Source organism: Eurypyga helias, unplaced genomic scaffold, assembly GCF_000690775.1.
Source record: "Eurypyga helias isolate BGI_N326 unplaced genomic scaffold, ASM69077v1 scaffold20986, whole genome shotgun sequence".
Taxonomy (NCBI): Eukaryota; Metazoa; Chordata; class Aves; order Eurypygiformes; family Eurypygidae; genus Eurypyga; species Eurypyga helias.
The window spans coordinates 20,594-38,205 of NW_010256287.1; the positions used below are offsets into that span (position 1 = coordinate 20,594).

General features: G+C 38.5%; 1 protein-coding gene across 1 annotated transcript in view; it reads right to left on the reverse strand.

Moving 5' to 3' along the window:
* PRDM5 (PR domain containing 5) overlaps positions 1-13,781 on the reverse strand; it is a gene marked incomplete at its 3' end in the record, with an annotated part of 33,990 nt that extends 20,209 nt beyond the window's left edge. The window contains exons 1-3 of the mRNA XM_010153633.1: positions 13,716-13,781; positions 13,082-13,204; positions 658-841 (exon numbers count right to left, since the gene is read on the reverse strand). Of these exons, the coding sequence (XP_010151935.1) occupies positions 658-841; positions 13,082-13,204; positions 13,716-13,781 (373 nt within the window). The remainder of the gene's footprint in view (positions 1-657; positions 842-13,081; positions 13,205-13,715) is intronic.
* Positions 13,782-17,612: the final 3,831 nt, after the last annotated feature.

Sequence of the window (17,612 nt, forward strand, 5' to 3'; positions counted from 1 at the left end):
AAGGAGTAGTTTTCAGCAAACATTTTGGTTACATTAGGAGAGACTGTCAGAAACAGGTTATGCCAAATGGCATCACAGAATTCCAAAAAGACATTGTCTCTCAATGGATTATAGACAGCCTATCTTGAGTGGATTACCATCAGCATTACTGAAAATTGATGCAAAATAATTAAGTTGGGTGTGACTTAGCTGTTAGCCTAAATTAGTCGTTCAGGTTGTCTCTACTTTGATAAAGATGCAGAGAATTCAATAAGCAGCTCAGGTCACCTACCTTTTCTTAGGCATCTTACCTTAGGATTGGCTGAACATCTTTATGAAGAGGTTTATTTGTCTTCCATCGAAGGGGAAATTACCCCTCCTAGAGGAAAAACTTAGCTTTCATACGACACTATGTTAAGCGAAACAGACTCAATATTTATTTCAAAAATGAATGGTAACTTTTCATGAAATCTAGGCTCACTCATTCACAGAAATGGTTTCTTGTCATTAGGCAAAGCAAAGAATCTCAACCAAAGTAAAGAGGTAAAAATCATACAAGAGCTCAAACTAAACCTGGGGAGCCTTCCAGTTCCCCAATCCTAAACTGTTAGGGTTCTCTTTCTTCTTTGTTACTACTTTTAAGCTATCAATTTATCCTGTTTTCTACATATTGCTTACCTGCAATTTTTTCACCAGCTGGTTGCACTTCTTTATTGTTGCCACTGTCTTCATCTTCCTGGATAACAGTTACTACTTCCTCTTCCTCCTCCTCTTCTTCCATGTCACTGTCCAAGTACCCAATCAGAAGTTCTGTGTCTGTTTCAATATCTTCCACAGCCAGATAGAAAATATTTTCACCTTCCTGTTGCAAACAGTAAATAGAAGCAATGAATAATGATGTCAGAAAAAGTAAAATCTAGAAACAAGTATGAGGCCCTGAAATAATTTTAGCCTTCAACTATGGAAGGGCTGGCTCCTTTCCTTACGGAGCACAATGCGAGAACAGCCTTTCTGAGACTTCTTTCCTAGTAAGGCTGCCTGGATAAAGTGCCCTTGTAATCTGGAATTCTAGAAATATGTCCCTGCCTTGCCTGTGAGGCTTTTCCAATTTGCACTGTAGCCCAGACAAAGGTGAGGGTGCTGTTGAAGTCCTCCTCTCTCGCCACGCTCTGCCTGTCTAGAACTTCAGAGTTTGAAAACAAAACATTTGAGTATTAGAAAAATAACTACATTTAAATAACCAATACAACTTTAGCTCTGTCCCCTATTGGCCACACGAATTATGATCGAGCTTTCAATAGCACGTTTACATAGTGTTATTTTCTCTCTCTCCCCCTCTTTAAGATTCCCAGCCTTCTTCATGAAGGGGTTGTTCTTGATCAGTTATCTTCACTACCAAGTTAGCAAGCACATCTCTAAAATGCACTTTAAGTCACTAGAACAAAACCTTCTGGGGGTTGAGTGCCAAAGGAGACTCATTTTTACACAATGAAGACTTCCAAGTTCGATCATAAATCTTAAAGCTTATCTGGTTAACATCCAGAAAAGTTAATGGAAGCTTCTTTACACTACATCTAGCCATATATTTTGTAACAAGCTTCACAGCACAAAAACGAGATAATGATTTTTAATTTTTGTAGTATACTAAGATTAATTTAAACTGCCGACAGGGATGTAGTATTCCTCACGCTATAGAAGGTCTGTCATATATTACACAAGCTACTGTCACACAAGAGTGAAACCCATTTAATTCAATAGACTTGATACAGCTGCGGCTTTCAAGGACACACCACTTTTCTGCCCTTATCGCAACAGCAGTATTTGAAAACAAAACAAATTATGCCTTTTTGAAGACATATTCTGCAGTCCAGGTATGTATCAGCATGCCACCATAACTTTTACATACATTTAGAAATTGCTGGTTTTCATATGCCTCTGCCATGTTGCAGAGAGCTTTAATTTACTACAGTCTAAACTCAAAACAAATCACATACTGAAACTCTTGACATGAAGAAAAGTAAAAGGTTTTTCTACACTCAGTCTCCACTTAGACAGGATAAAACCACTGGGGTAAACCTCCAATATATCACGGTTTAGGACAACCTTATTCTAAAAGCAAGACAATCTTATAAATGGAAGCACATACCTATTACTGGCTTGCCAAAAAAAAAAACAACCCCAAACAGCAAAACAACAAAACAAACCAAGCCACATATCCCCAGCAAAAACAAAGTCCCAAACTTACTCATTAAAGAACCACATAGCACACCTTTCAATCAGATCCTACATGACACATCTTATACTACACAGTAAATCTTGGAGAACAGCAACCAGAACCAATTGTTCAGGTTAACCTAGACCCAAGCGCACGAATCCCAACCACCACGTTCTTGATCAAAACTGCTGCATCCTCACCATCTCTGCACTTGCCTCATGTATGGGGGCTTATTGCATAGCTCTCTGTGTTTAAAAACTTCCTGGTTCTTTCCCATTTGCGCACTTTTGGTTAGTAAAAAGATTAATGGAAGAAATACTAAAGAGACTAAGTGCTTGAGTGATCTTGGCTGCATTGGCATTGAAAAGCAATTAGCTTCCCTGCCAACAGAAGACTAAAACACAGCTCAAACTCATTCCTTCTCCAAGGCTAATTTGTTCATCTTTTCCAACTAAACAAATGCTAATAGTCAGGTATTCTGAGCACTAATTAATACAGGTATAGCCACACTGGAGTAGCTCCTCAGGCAGCATTTTCAATGAATCCAGTGAAAGTTCTCCAGAACCACAAAGGAATTTAAGTCCCTCTCTCCACCAGCAGCACCTGCATGAAGCTAATTTATCTACATACATGCCAAAATAGACACAGTGAATGTATATGAAATCTTACAAATAACTTTAATAATCCTCCCATTTACTACAAACACATCTGCAGTTAGTCCCCCTGCCCATCTGCTTAGGCCATGTTGGTTGTTTTGTTAACAATGCTCATCTGCAGCAGGCCACAACGGTCCTTGGGAGAAAACTCCAAGTGCTGATCATAGTGGCATCACAACCTCCCTTCACCCTATTCCACTTTGCTTCTCTCATCCCCTGCCTCGACTGCCATCTTTTAGGCTGCAGGCCACACCAACTTGCCCAGAAAATACAGTTTTCTTGTTCCAAAAGCTCTTGCTGTCCCATTTTTTGCTCTACGCCAGGCATTTCTCCCATTCGGATTCTTGGCTTTTCCATCCAGTCACACACCTTCAGGTGTGCTTTGTAAGAGGGGAGGCTGACAGAGAACACAGGCCAAGAAGCATTTACAGCCCAGCACACATTCACCCAGAAGCATAAGGCAGATAAATGTCATCACCCTGAAAGCTGAAAACAAAGGAGGAGAAGAGAGCAGATAGTCTTGTGTTACCTGAAAGAGCATAGGTCTTTTCCACCCTCCAGAGCTTAATCAGCCGGCTCCAACCCAACCTTCCTAATCCTTATCAAGGTTCACCCTGTGCCCACAACTACCTCTCTTAAAGCGCTACCTGGCTTCCCTTTACACCCAATTTTCTGGCAGTAAGCCAGCTCTTTTACCTGTTCCACCAGTTCTCCTTTGCTACCTCTCCAAACAAGCACACTCCCTTTCCTGATCTTTGCCTACAGCTCCAGGATGCCGCATTTCCCAGAGTAAAACCAGTCTTGGCAAGGTCCATGAAGTCAGAACCCTCAATCCAGGAACTGTGTGGAGGTGATTTCCTGGGGGCTGTGGCAGCAGAAGACAAAGCCACAAGCTGAGGTGAAGGAAAGGTCAAAAAGTGCATATGGGGCCAGGAAAGACCCAATCAGAGTAAGGATGCCTTCCCAAGAGGGACAGCAGATCAGGTACCCCTAGGGAAGGGCAACTGAAGCAAGGCAGCCTTCCAGCAGTGGGACTGACAGACCCTTGCCCTGCTCAAGCAATGAGAGGGAAATGGGTGACACAGAGACAGAGGAAGGCTTTTCTTGTTTTCACACTAGTTCATACCTTGGAAAATGCCTGACTGTTTAAGGCTTGTACCCCATCCCACTCAGCACGTTTGCGGCTCATCAGCCAGGAAGAGGATGGAGCCACAGAGACTTTGCTTAAAAACAAAACGAAAACAACTCCACCTATAACTCACGTGTAGTGGAGATATTCAGCCCAGGGACTAGGGCTCTATCTAATCAGAGGTATCACATCTGAGCCACCCACAAAGGAGCCACAGAATCTACTGATCTATTCCTATTGTGCTGCATTGCACATGAAGGTCGACAACCCTTGAGACAGGAACATGAGATTAAACTGAGCACAAGGTTAAACTACTACAGCAATTCCTACATTTCCCCTGCATTCTTACACCATACTGTGGCTTTTACTGATACCTCCTGGTAAGGTTAGAATATTTTTCCAGCTAAATTTTCTCTATTATGATAGACTTTTTTCTTCTTTATTCTTTGGTTATAGTTATTACCCTGCATTAAGTTAGAAGCCATTGCTTTCCGTTTCCCATCTGCAAAAGAACATGTCTTACTGCAGTAATGATAAGACATACCCAAATCTTGCAGTTAAACTCCTCAGGAATTTGAATGAAGTGTACGACAACGATACAAATGAGAGATGGCAGATATTTTTTTTTTTCCCCCTGACAAAAGGGATTCCTCCCACCCTTCACTGTACATTTTGATTCAGTACACATTTTCCAATCTTCCAGCTTAGAAAAAAACCCCTCTTGTTTCTCTGTGGGGAGAACAAAAAATTAAAGTAGGAGTTCAAAAAATGAATTGTGGCAACGTCACAATTCTAGTGGCTCTATAGAGAAGCAATGAAACTTTTGATTATTCTTTTCATTTTACTTTTCACAACAAAAGCTTTCAGTACTTTTTTTTTCCCCCTCTGCCTTGGGAAGGTTGATGTCAGCAGCATTTTGATGTCATGTGCTCTGTATGTGCCCAGTATGGCGCCACTTCTGGTACTGACATATTAACACTGAACCTATAGGATGCTGAACTGAGACACTGCAACTTACTCTTGGAAGTCTTCTTTAGAGGCACTGTGGAAAATACAAACCATCAGTTACAAAAATATAATCCATTTGCTTAGATTTGAGCAATGCATTTACATTCTTCTTTGTATAGAGGTTCTATAGAAGAAATTGCAGGTTTCCAACTTTATTTATACCTTCTCTGACTCACAGAATGAAGGCATCTCTGGATGTCACCTTAGCCAACCCACCCTTGCTCAAGCTGGGTCACCTAGAACAGACTGGCCAAGACCATGTTTAGTTGGCTTTTGAGTATCTCTAAGAAGGGAGACTCTACAACCTCTACAGGGAATGTGCACCAGGGCTTGGTCACCCTTAAAGGGAAAAAAAAAAGAAAGAAAAAAGGTATTTCTTCATGTTCAGAGGGAACTTCCCAAGTTTCTGTTTCTGCTCGTTGCCTCTGGTCCTGGCAATGGATATCAAAAAACCCAGATGCCTTTCTGCAAAGCTGCTTTCCAGCTCCTTGGGCTCTACCATGTAAAGGTGCATGGGGTTACTCTCCCCAGGTGCAGGACTTTGCAATTCCCATTGAAGAACTGCATGATGTTCCTGTTGGACCATTTCTCCCCACTTCTTGTTGAGGTCCCTCTGGATGACAGCACAGCCCTCTCGTCTATCAGCCACTTCTCCTTGTTTTGGGTCATCAGCAAACTTGCTGAGGGTACACCCTGCCCCATCATCCAGAAGATTTCTCTTTTGCTATATGCTCTCTTCAACCATTCCACAACATTCTTGTACAAATCTAGCTAGAGACTACCTCTTTCAGCATATATCTGTTGCAGAGAATGTTAACCACTCTAGCAGTAATACCAACTCTCATTCCATTCTTTATTTCCAAAGCATTACAGGAGTTACCCTGCATCTTTTATGCTTACTGAGAAAGCTTAATTTTTATTTTCTTTCCCTTTTTCAACTGAAAAAGAAGAGTATGCCAAAGCCATAGGCGTTAGCTTCCACTTTAGATCTAAATCCCAATTTTCTCCTAAGTTTAGAGATGTTCAGATTCAGTGTTCCACTCCAACTCTACCTTTAACTAGAGTGACATTTCACTGTTCTAAGAAATGCTGGCTTAGTAAAACTTAAAACCATGTAAAACATATACAGAAGATCGCATATGTGACCTTCACTGCCACAAGTAACCAAGCTTTGAACAGCAGTGAACCATCCTGTACAGTACCATACCCTGTCAGAGATGCCAAGCACTCCCTGTTAATTTGCCAAGTCCATGCACCTGACAAGGCTCAACACCCCCAGGAGCAATTCAGCATGTTTTTGACCAAGCAACTTAGACTTAAAGCCTTCCAAACACAATCAAAATACTTCCATTCATATCAAATCTAATGACATCACTCCCCACAGCTAACAGGAATATTTGAAGCTACAAATAGAAGTAGCAGCCAGAGTAATTAGCAAGCATGAGGAGGAACCAATCATCAGGATGCTTTGGATGACCAAAAACTCAGCCACTTAAAGGCCCTGGCTTCTTTGGAAAAGAGACCCTTTTGATCTGGCAGATAGCATGAGCACACACATCTTGCTGCACATATCTGAACTTACTGCTGTCTTTCTTACAACTGCCTACGTTCCCAGACACGTCTGCAGTTCAATGCTCTCAATTAACAGGAATTTGATTCCTGCAGGGAATCTCTCCAACCCTGATCTGCATCTAAACTAAAACAAGTAGATGACAACAACTGCATTTATTTTAAAAGTTACGACTTATTATATAATGCCAAAACACAATTTTTCTTTCACAGACATTTAACAGAAAAATCGCAGTGCTAATAACAAATGTCATGTTCCAAATTTTTCCCTCATAACACACTATCTCATCAAGAAAAAGCACTTAGTGATAGCAAAACTTGTGAAGAAAGGCCCTTAGAAATCCATGGAGAGATAAGAAGGGTATATCTTTCTGAACATTAATATCACCACTCTATGCAGCAACAGAGTATTAAGAGAGCCTAAAATCAGAAATTAGTTAAATTCAAAATAAATTAAAAAAAGATACTGTAACCTCAGTGCTGGAAAGGGTCTAAATGATTTTCACACTTACAGTTGTTTGGTATTACTGAGGTTCATAGAGCAAAAATCAAAAGTGTAGCAGATACAGTTTAAGGAATCTCAGTGAAAAAACCACTTACGTTACTCTTCAGAAACTTCTCTTTTTGAATGCTTCAGTAACAGAATACCTGAACAACACTAGTATGTATGCAACAACAGACAAATGTATACGACCCTCAAGTTAAAACGTTTTCCTTTTTCCTATAAAAAAAAAAATCAAGAATCAAGCAGATTTCTAGTTGTCCCCTCTGAGCATTCATGGAGCCAACAGCTATGTTCATATTCCTTCTTACATCGCGTAACAATCTTTCCTTCGTAGCACTCAAGTCACCAGTAAGTTTCAGGTAGTCCTGAAAACTGTTCTGTAATACGTAAATTTATTAAGCAGCCTAACACAATTTGTGCTTGCTTTCCTTGTGTCTTCTCCTCTCACTCTTGCTTTTTAGACAGTCCAGTTTAACTACGCTCGTTATAGTGCTGCCTCTCACATACCATCTTCCTCTGCAGACATTTCTGTGAGTGCACGGGGTTTTTTTCACCTCAAGATCAACCAGGACATCACTGAATTATGCCACACTGGCACACATTCGTGAAATATTACTTTAAACCACTCTACTACCTCAGAGTAAATATCCTCCTTCTCATTAGTTTTTGCTATTCATTATTCTAACTCACTGTTTCCTAAGCTACAGCACACCTCCTCAGTGTCTGCCTTCTAATGAAAAAATATTTGAATTTAAAGCTCTAGCTGGCTGCATCTCTGTTTATAACACAGTTCCGATGTCAACACCAGGATCTGTTTTGCATAGTAATCTCCAGCTGAGAGTTTAATAAAATTGCAACTGACAAACAAATAAACTTATCCATTCTGGATAAACGAATATTGAAAAGATAATACTCTACCAGTCTAAAAATGGGGGGGGGAGGGGGAGGTATGGAACACAAAAAAAACCCACAGCACTGTAGTATTTTTGATAGGAGCCATTTCCTTTTGATTATGGTAATTACAATGCATTTTTGCTATATACCAGCAGTCACATTTATAAGTAAATAGCTAGGATTAGCTCAGGGCAAAAGGGATTACAGTTCATATGGTTTCTGTTAATGCAGAAGTTGTAATTCTAATGCTACTTGAAATATAGTAGAGAATTAACTCATTCAATTACTACTCGAAGTACATTAGAGAAGCCTCCAGTAATCCAGCTGTGCACAACGCTCAGAAAAGCAGTTGGTACATACAGAGGTACCAGCCAACCTTTCCATCCTTCCCTAGCAGCCGCAGGATGGTATTACAGCACAGCTGTTAAAAATACTTCCTGTGCCTTCCCAGGCAAAGACATCCTGATCACCACAGGTGCCCCAACCTGAGAGCCGAGGCAGAACTCAGTGCCCAGAACACTCCCCACAACACCACCAAGGGCTGCCACCAGAACCAGGATTTTACCAAATATGTAGCACTGCAGGAAAAAATAATAATTTAAAAAAAAAAACCACATACCCACCAAAAAAAAAAAAAGGGGGGCAAACAAACACAAAAATACCCCAAACACTAAAGTCAAAAATTCCCATGCCCTCTAAGTTGCTTTTTCACCACAGGAAGCATTTTGCACAGGGTCTAAACACAATCGTTGGGTAAAATTAAGCTATGATGAACCAATCCTATTTTGCAGTCAACTCAGGATGTAGTTTACTTTATTTGTATACAGGGACATATGCATTCACTTCATTTTCCTTTAAACTGACTACCAAGCACTAGGCAGCAAACAGTAACCTGATTATCTGAAATAAAGCGATTGATAAGAGATTACAAAATTTATCACTACTACAGTGATGTCATCAGGGTTGGAAATGTTCTCAGACCAAAAAGCTTCTGTTGGAGTATTAGGAGACTGAAAACTAGGGGGAAAGATAATGAAAGGAAATTGACATTAGTGGGTATAAATGAGGAAATAATTTAGTTTCCATTCACATTTTTTTAGTTCATACAAAGTCTCCTAGAAAACTGCACAGGGAGAGCTCTGAAGCACACAACCAGGATTAAGTTCTTAAGCATCCGTAGAACAGACTTAAGACATGCAAGAGAAGCCCATGTTCCAGCACAGCTATTTACTTCATTTTCACATTTTATGGGGCAGTATCATTAATTTTCATCAAATATTCTCAATGAATGAATTTTAGCTTGTGAGATTCACTGCTAACGATTCATTTTAAAGATGGAACAGTAAAACCAAGAAAGAAGAATCAACTTGTTTAAAAATTCAGCAAACCTCATAAAAACACTTCATAAAATACAAATGTCTGGAGAAAATTTCCATTCCACAAGGTTAATTATAATGTGCTGGTTAGAACACAAAGTCACTAAATAACTCTCAATATTCTGTTTTTCTTCTTAGCAAATGAGCCCTTTCTAGAACCCTACAGACATACTCTACTACATAATATGTAATCCTTCAGTTGGTTTAAAATTAGGATTTTTTTGTTTGACTTTATAATCTGTATTACAAATTTCTCTATTTTTTTATATTATTTTAGGTACCAATTGAGGAATGCAACTTCTTTTTTTTCCCCCACAACATAAATTGAGTAAAAATAATGAAGCCAAAACAACCTTACTGATGTAATTCATAGCTTTTTCCTCTTTGTAAAACATAATTTTATCATCTTGGTGGCAAGCAGATAACTCAATTCAAATTAAAGGGTATCATTAAGGGAAATATTCCACCAATATTTAGCCCACTGATTTCATAAAACAAAGTGCTACTGCACCAAGTGGCCTTATAGCTGCTTAACATCAAAGGCAAAGATTGTGGAATTAAAACACTGAAGGATTTGTGGGCTGTGTTGTTGGGGTTTTCTTCCCTAAAGGAAGGAGCTTTGGGATTGCATCTCCATCTACTACAGTGAGATCAAACCCTGCAAAGAAACACGTGCATATTAGGCTTTTTCAACACAAGTGGTACCTATTCATGTTATATGGCATTAAATACGTATACATATATGCATATCTACACAAGTTCAAGGTCATTTACACAGAATACACAAGTTATTTTGGCAGCTAATTACTGATGCTACTATAAAAAACACCTATGAGATAACTGAGTAATTTTTGTTGTTTTTTGTAAGTTTGCCTTTTCTACGCTTTTCATCATTTTGTATATGCTGATCATGTTTCTTCTCTTTCTTCCTTTAACTTTTCCAAATGTTTTTCTGTGGATGCTTTTACAGGACTAACATTCTTGCTACACTCTTTTCTTTTTAAACGACCGTTTAACTCAAATATAATGCTTTAAAAAGGCATGCAAAACGCACTAAGCACACTCTAAGCAAGGTATAACATTATGCAATACAGCATAACAGTTTCTTTCTGCCTCTTTATTTAAATAATTGTTCTCATTATCAAAAAACCCACTAGTATGCACTGGATGTTCTGTTAAAAGTTCTATTCAGAAGTTCAGGACATTTTTCTGAGTGTTTTATTTAAAATAATCAACATTAATTGTTCACACTGCTCCCTCTTGTGAGCCTTGCTTTGCATTTGCTAACACTGACTGTCATTTGCTGTCACACTGCCTATGCACTGATGATGACATGTAAATGCCTCCTCATGCATGAGGACCTTTCATATTTGGTACTGTAAGCAAGACAACAAATCCTTTGATAGATCTTGCTATAACCGAGAGACAAAGACAGAAGGAAAACATACAGAAATAATTACATAAGCAGTGGTCATACTAAATTAACCATTCACTTGTGACAGACATCAGGAAAAGCATAATAAAGCAGTCATTGAGTGAGTGCCGACAAGAGTTTTTGTGACTGGATGAATAGTGAACATACAATGGCAGCCTGGATGTTAAGACCTAAAGAGGTCTGAACCAGACACGACAACATAGAGTACCTGCCCAGAGGAAAAGCAGGTGATGAAGCGGTGCACAGCAACCTAGAACAGGAACAGCAACAAGGTCCAAGGAAATAGTATCAGCAGCAAAACTGCATTCACATTCAGCCAGCAACATGTGATGGAATGTCACAGATGGACATTCAGTAAAACGAGAGCTTTGGAAAGCAGAAGGTGCGAATCAAGTGAAAGCTGGCAGATTACAGCCCTGGAAACCTAAGAGTAGCATTCAACTAGTGGGATAAAGGAAGAAAAGCCAGGCAGAGGCATGGTAGGAGATAAAACAGCGGAATGGAAATCACAGAAAAGCTCACAACTGGGAGAAGGCGGCTGATACCAGGTCTGCTGGGGAACTGGAAGCAGCAATCCCACTGGGCAGGGCTTGCTCAAGTTCCAAATAAGCAAACAGTCCCTCTGGTGAGTAGACGTAAGGAGTCAGGCAGGTCATCAACACAGAGCTGAAATTTCTAGTGTTGCGTGCCACTGAGTACGAACAGAGGGAAAGGGGGAGAGGGGAGAACAGCAGTAATGCATCTTTCACAGAACTACAGGCTTGGGCTTTACTAGTACCCTTTCTCTACTAAGAAGATGGTTTTTTTAAAAAAATCCTGGTTTATTTAATCAGAAATTAACTTTGTTTTCCTGGAAAGGATTTTTTTTTCTATTTGCCCTCAAAATAGACTACATTTTTAAATTGTTTTGTCAATGATCTGCAGACAAGTCCTAAGAAAAAGTCATCTCATGATGACAAAACAGAAAAATAATTTTAAGAAATGCTGATAAATAATTATCTTGTTCCTATTTTTTTGCAAATTGGTATCAGCAAATAGCTTGGGCTAGCCTGAAACAACATTTTGGAAAGTATACATTTTGAGAAAAAATTTAACACAGCTATGTAATTCTTATTTATGTGAGACTGGAAATTATTTTACTGTAGAACTAAGCCATTAAAAAAAAATGCAGATAGTTTATTTCTTTCATAATCTCCAAAAGGATAATAACTGTAACTAGAAAAATAAAGCTTTCTTTGTTGCATTCTGCAAAGTTACTGAATGCTTACAAAAATGAGGGATTAAACAGGCTAAGACACTTCAATGTGAGAAAAGAGCTGTAAAATAAGAGGGAAAGGATATAACATTGTTCTATAAAATCAAGGATGGTATAGAAAAATGAACATAAAGTAACTATTCACTGTTATGCAAGGACTAGGGAATCAAGTGAAATTAAGAAATTTCTAGAAGAAAAACAGAAGCATGTCTCAACATAATGTGTAATTAAAACAGTGGAAATCATTACCACAGAATGCTTCAAATGAGAAATACAAAAATGTAAAAATAAGCTGGATAAATTCAGATCCACGGCCAAGACTAAAAAAAAGAGTATGATCTTTTTTTATTAATTTAATTAATCCTCAAGCACCGCCTGATCATCCTATCAGATAATTAGGTACTTTAACTCCCCGTTTCCTACTGGAATACTTTAAGCACCATGATTGCTTTCAAACCTGTTGCATTTCTATATTAAATTTTAAACTAAAAAGCAAATGCATGATTCTGTTTTCCACACACCTAAGCCCATATCTGCTTTTCGCATGAAACACAACTAGGCCTTTAAATTATTAGTCCTGATTTAGCCAGGTATATAGTTACCTAGTTATCTGCAAAACAACAGCATTCAGGCAAAAGCTTAACTTGACTGAATCGGGCTGTAATGAGGAAATTAAATTGTTGTTACAGCAATGCGTTAACTACTCTGGATTTCTTTTTTTTTTTTTAAATGTAAACTGTTCACTTTACATTAAGCCTGGAGAAATAGTTCATGGAAGTGATTGAGCACAATTCTACCACAGTGGATTAATATAAACCTTTCAAAGAACATCAGACTCTAACAAAAAGACCTCTTTGGTCTTTAATCCTACCAATCTTATTTATGGCATTATATTTAAGCAGAAGACTTCACTAAAAAGAAAAAATAAGGTAGGAAAAGGAAAGCAGTTTGCTACTTTTCTCAGATCTTGCACTTTTACTGCAAGAGATAAAGACCAAAGGGGAGATAAAGTTAGTAAATTAGTGACAGAAAGCAAATGGTAGGAATCCACCAAATGTACCTGGATAGCTGCCAGGTTCTTCTGTTCCTGTGATGGAGCCTCATGGACAAAACGCAGCCAATTAGAATGGCGTGGATTGCTTGCATCCAGGATATAAAGGACCTCACCTTTACTCCCACGAACCTGAAACAATTAAAAAAAAAAAATTCCAGTAAATTTAAAATTGTTTGCTAAACACACCCAGCCATGTAAAACACTAAGGCATGCTTGTGCTCAGCAAGTGAACCTTGCATTCAACATGTACTCACAGCTATGGTGCACATACACCTTTTTCTATAAGCCTATTTCTTCACCTGAGAATAGGGGAGCAACTCAAAGCCAGCAACTGGTGTCAGCTTCCTCTATTGTGCTCCCTCTCTTCCTTCTTAGCCTTTCCTTTAGTAAGCAACTATATAACCCATGTCCATTCAGTGATCTTTGCCTTGACAGTCTTCACACTTCACCTTCTTTTTTTGTATTTGGTGTTCTTCTAGCCTCATTTGTCCTTTACTCATTATATTATATATAATAATAATAATATAGAATATTAATATATTATTATTCTAGCAGATCCCACAGCCAATTTCTAAATCCATCCATTTCTGCCTACTTTTATATTTCCAGATGCATCTCAACCTTAACTTGCAACCATTACAAACAGGGTATGTCCATATCTGAATTCAACTTTTCCACTACCCTTGCTGCTTCCACCTTCTGCCATCTTACCAGTTGCTCAACCAAATTCCAACCTGAATTATCAGTTCTCTCTCTGTCCCCATCCTATTACTCCATCACTGTCTTTTGCTTCATCACCAAATATAAATTTTCTTCTTCATACAATTTCCAAATCTAGTAGATACACCTTCATTACTGTTAGCGCTTACTGCCCCACACTAACCCTAAATATCCCTGAAACTTATAGCAGCTTATTGAAAACCATATTTTTTATTTCCCTTTCAAGTCTTCTATTGGTTTGGGGTTTGGGCTTTGGTTTGTTTGGAGATGTATCTTCAAATTAATGACTGATATAAATGCATTTATTAATTTCATATATCCTATTTCACAGTGCACTTGAACATCTTTCACATATGACTTTTTAAAGGAAATATAAATACGTAGCCTCGATTAATAGCAGTCAGTCTTAAACTATGCTTGGCTGAAATTTTACCAGAACAGGAGATTATTTCAGTAAAAAAAATATGCTGTGTAGGTGAACGACTGCAAATTATTTAGTAGAGAAAACAAACACATTCAGAGTTTTTCCCAGTAAGTGAAGAAGCCACTTTAAAAAAAGAATTGCACACAAAAGATGTCATCTCCATATCAGGATCTTTTGAATATCATTACAGACCCATAGAATTTCTATAGCAGTGACAAAATTCCAGCTTACACTGAAAAAATTAAAATAATAGAAATAGAAACTTAGTATTAACCAAGTCATTCTTCCCCCAAGAACACAAAGACATACTGCTGGAAAAAATAGAGCTGGCACTTTGCCATATAAAAAATGTCTTGCTTTGTTTTTCAATAATAGATCACTTGAATCTCCAGTGATACAGAAGATAGAGCGCCATGCAGGAAGGTCATATAGCCACACTATTATTCCATGTGATTTATTTATATAATGAACATATTTTCTTTTTCATCTATCAACAAGAAGTATCCAGAGCAGGTATTTCCTAAGAGCTGGGATGAGATCAAAATTAGATTATCTCCGTAGCTTTGTATTTAAATTGCTCACATTCTTGCTGTATTTGTTTCTAATAGAGGCAATATCATATGTCTTCAGTAGGACCGCTTAAGTTACCTAAATATTTAGGATATCATTAGAAAGAAAAAACTGTATTCCATTACCATAATTGCAGGTGACAGCATCTTGTTCTCAGATTAAAACAAAAACCCAACTGTAGTTTGGCAAAAAAATCTTCAAGCTTTGTTACTGTTTTCCAAAGGAAAACATGGTATCTTAAGGACACACCATGAAAAACTGTCAATCTCAAATGTTAAAAGTTGTTTTACTTTCAAACAAACAGATTAACCACAGTGAAAAGTGTCAAACCTACGCATTTAAATGCACCTGGAAAGAATATTATCTAACACTAAGCACTGCGATGGGTTTCACCAAGAGGTTGCGTAGTCTCCATCCCCAAAGATGCAGGTACTCAAAAACTGTCTAGACGCAGTCCTGGCAGCTGGCGCTAGGTGGCCCTACTTGAGCAGGGAGATTGGACCAGATGATCTCCAGAGGTCCCTTCCCATTTCAGCCATTCTGTCATTCTGTAACTATCACCTTGGGAAGTAATGCCTGCTCGTTACTGGAACCACTGTTTTCATTAGGAACGTGGCAGAATGAGTGCAATCAAACTATAAAATCAAGCTCTCAATTCACACAAAAATACATGCTAATGCTGTATTCACCTCCTGAAAAGCCATCTGCCAAGCAGAAGTGTTGCACTGATTATACGGTAATAATCATCCAATTCTAAATACGTAATGCAGAGAGCAGAACCTCACTTTGAGTGAAAATGGTTAACATTGAAGAGTAACATATTTCAGTAATTAAAGTCAAGCTAATGGTTTTGTGATTTAGCTACCAAAACATGGGTCATAAAAGCCCACCATGTAGGTCCCATAAAGGTTTCCATCAGATCTTGTCTTGAGTTGGAAAGTAAAGCAATCAAGATCCCATTATAAAAACCATATGTTACACGATCTACCTATCCATCCATTTTTCTTCTTCATTTGCCTGATGCTTATGTTACATAATAATTTATATTCACTTCAATGATAGGCAATTATCTCAGTTGTGCTCTCTCAGTCTCTGCCAAGGCATAAAGAGATATCAAACACAAAGCAAAAACTTAACACATAAGGAACCTATTGATAAAAGAATACGATAAATCTCTTAAAGGCATGCTATATTTTCCATTGCTTTTTTCACCTTGTAAAGAAATAACGTTGCATCAAATACACAGATGTGAGGAAGAAAATTCAAGAAAAACAGTCAAAACACTACTTAACACGGACTAGACTGGTGACATTTACCACTCCCTTTGGTTGCATTGATAGGTGAGTTTCCTATATGAAGGACCCATCTTTGAGTACCATGGCAGTGAATCCCAAACTTAATCAATATTTAAAACAAACAAACAAAAAGACCAGCTGTTGCTATGCAAATATATTTTTCATACTCAAAGACAGAACAGGCTAATCATGGCAGTTAAATGAAATAAACAGTTAGAGTCTACATTTCAGTTTAAAGGAAGTGCACCTAAATATCATCCAGATTGAATTATTAATGAATCACAGTGAAGTTTGGAATATGTCGCTAAGGGTGCTCCCCCCAATAACAGCCTACTAAAGTCCTCAGTCATCCTTCTGCTTTGTGGCATGATCACCAAACAAGAAAATGAGTTTAATTAGAAGATATATCAACAAATGCAAGCTAAGTGCTTACACCTGGGTCTGCCAGTAAATCTGTTCTGATATCCAAGTAGACAGGATCAGAGACGGCTATCACCAAGACAGATATTTAGGCCCACACAATTCTGCTAGCCACAGCAAGAAGGAATTTTCCCTCCAGCCGTGACACTGGAAAGCATGGCAAATGCACTGTGTAGCCTCAGTATCTCCCCCCCAACCCTGGCAGTTGCAACAGTTCCAAGTGCAAGGGAAGAAAATGGGATAATGGTGTCAAGCTGCTTATGTGCTCCTCAAGAAACTTAAAAGATAGTGCAATTTACCTCTCTACACAGCAGAACGAGGACTCAGCATGTACATATCTGGAGCATGACAAAAATGCCCCCATACTCAATAAGGTTTCTTGGCTTTCTTTATCTCTGAGAATCCTCCTTTACCAGCGTTCCCACACATATCCCTACCACTTGCTCCACATGAGACCTGGAGAACTATACAGGATTCATTCTGCAACAAAGCTTCCAGTTCACTCCAGGGGACTCCTTTCCAATCGCCCAAACACTCCAAGAATTTTCAGGACAACTGCCTACCACAGCTATTGCTGGTAGGAAATTGTTGGAAAACTGAGGATATCTTTTGGGGAAAGGAAATGAGAAATATTTCTGTATATCACAAACTAAAGTAGAAAATTCTTTAAGGAAGATTTTCTTGAAGTATCTGCAAACAAATTGCTGCATCTCCCCCACACATCTGAACTGTTCTAATCTTTTATAGTTACAAGGTTCGTAGAGGTAAAAGATTGGAACTAGATGATCTTTAAGGTCCCTTCCAACCCAAACCATTCTATGATTATACCAGATTGAGGTTCTTTCATAATTTTATGAAGTAGTATCAGTTTCCCAATGCTAGTGAATGCATTCGCATTTAAAAATTGTGACATTTGAACCCATCACCTGTCTGTATTAATAATTCCATGTTTGAATGTTACTTTTGCAGTTTCTCGTATTACCTGAAATAAGCAAATCATCCAGTTACCTTGAGGTGTTGTCATGGTTTAACCTCGGCTAGCAAAATACCACAAAGCTGCTCTCACACCTTCCCTCCCTGCACTCCTCCAGCAGAGGGTGAGAATCAG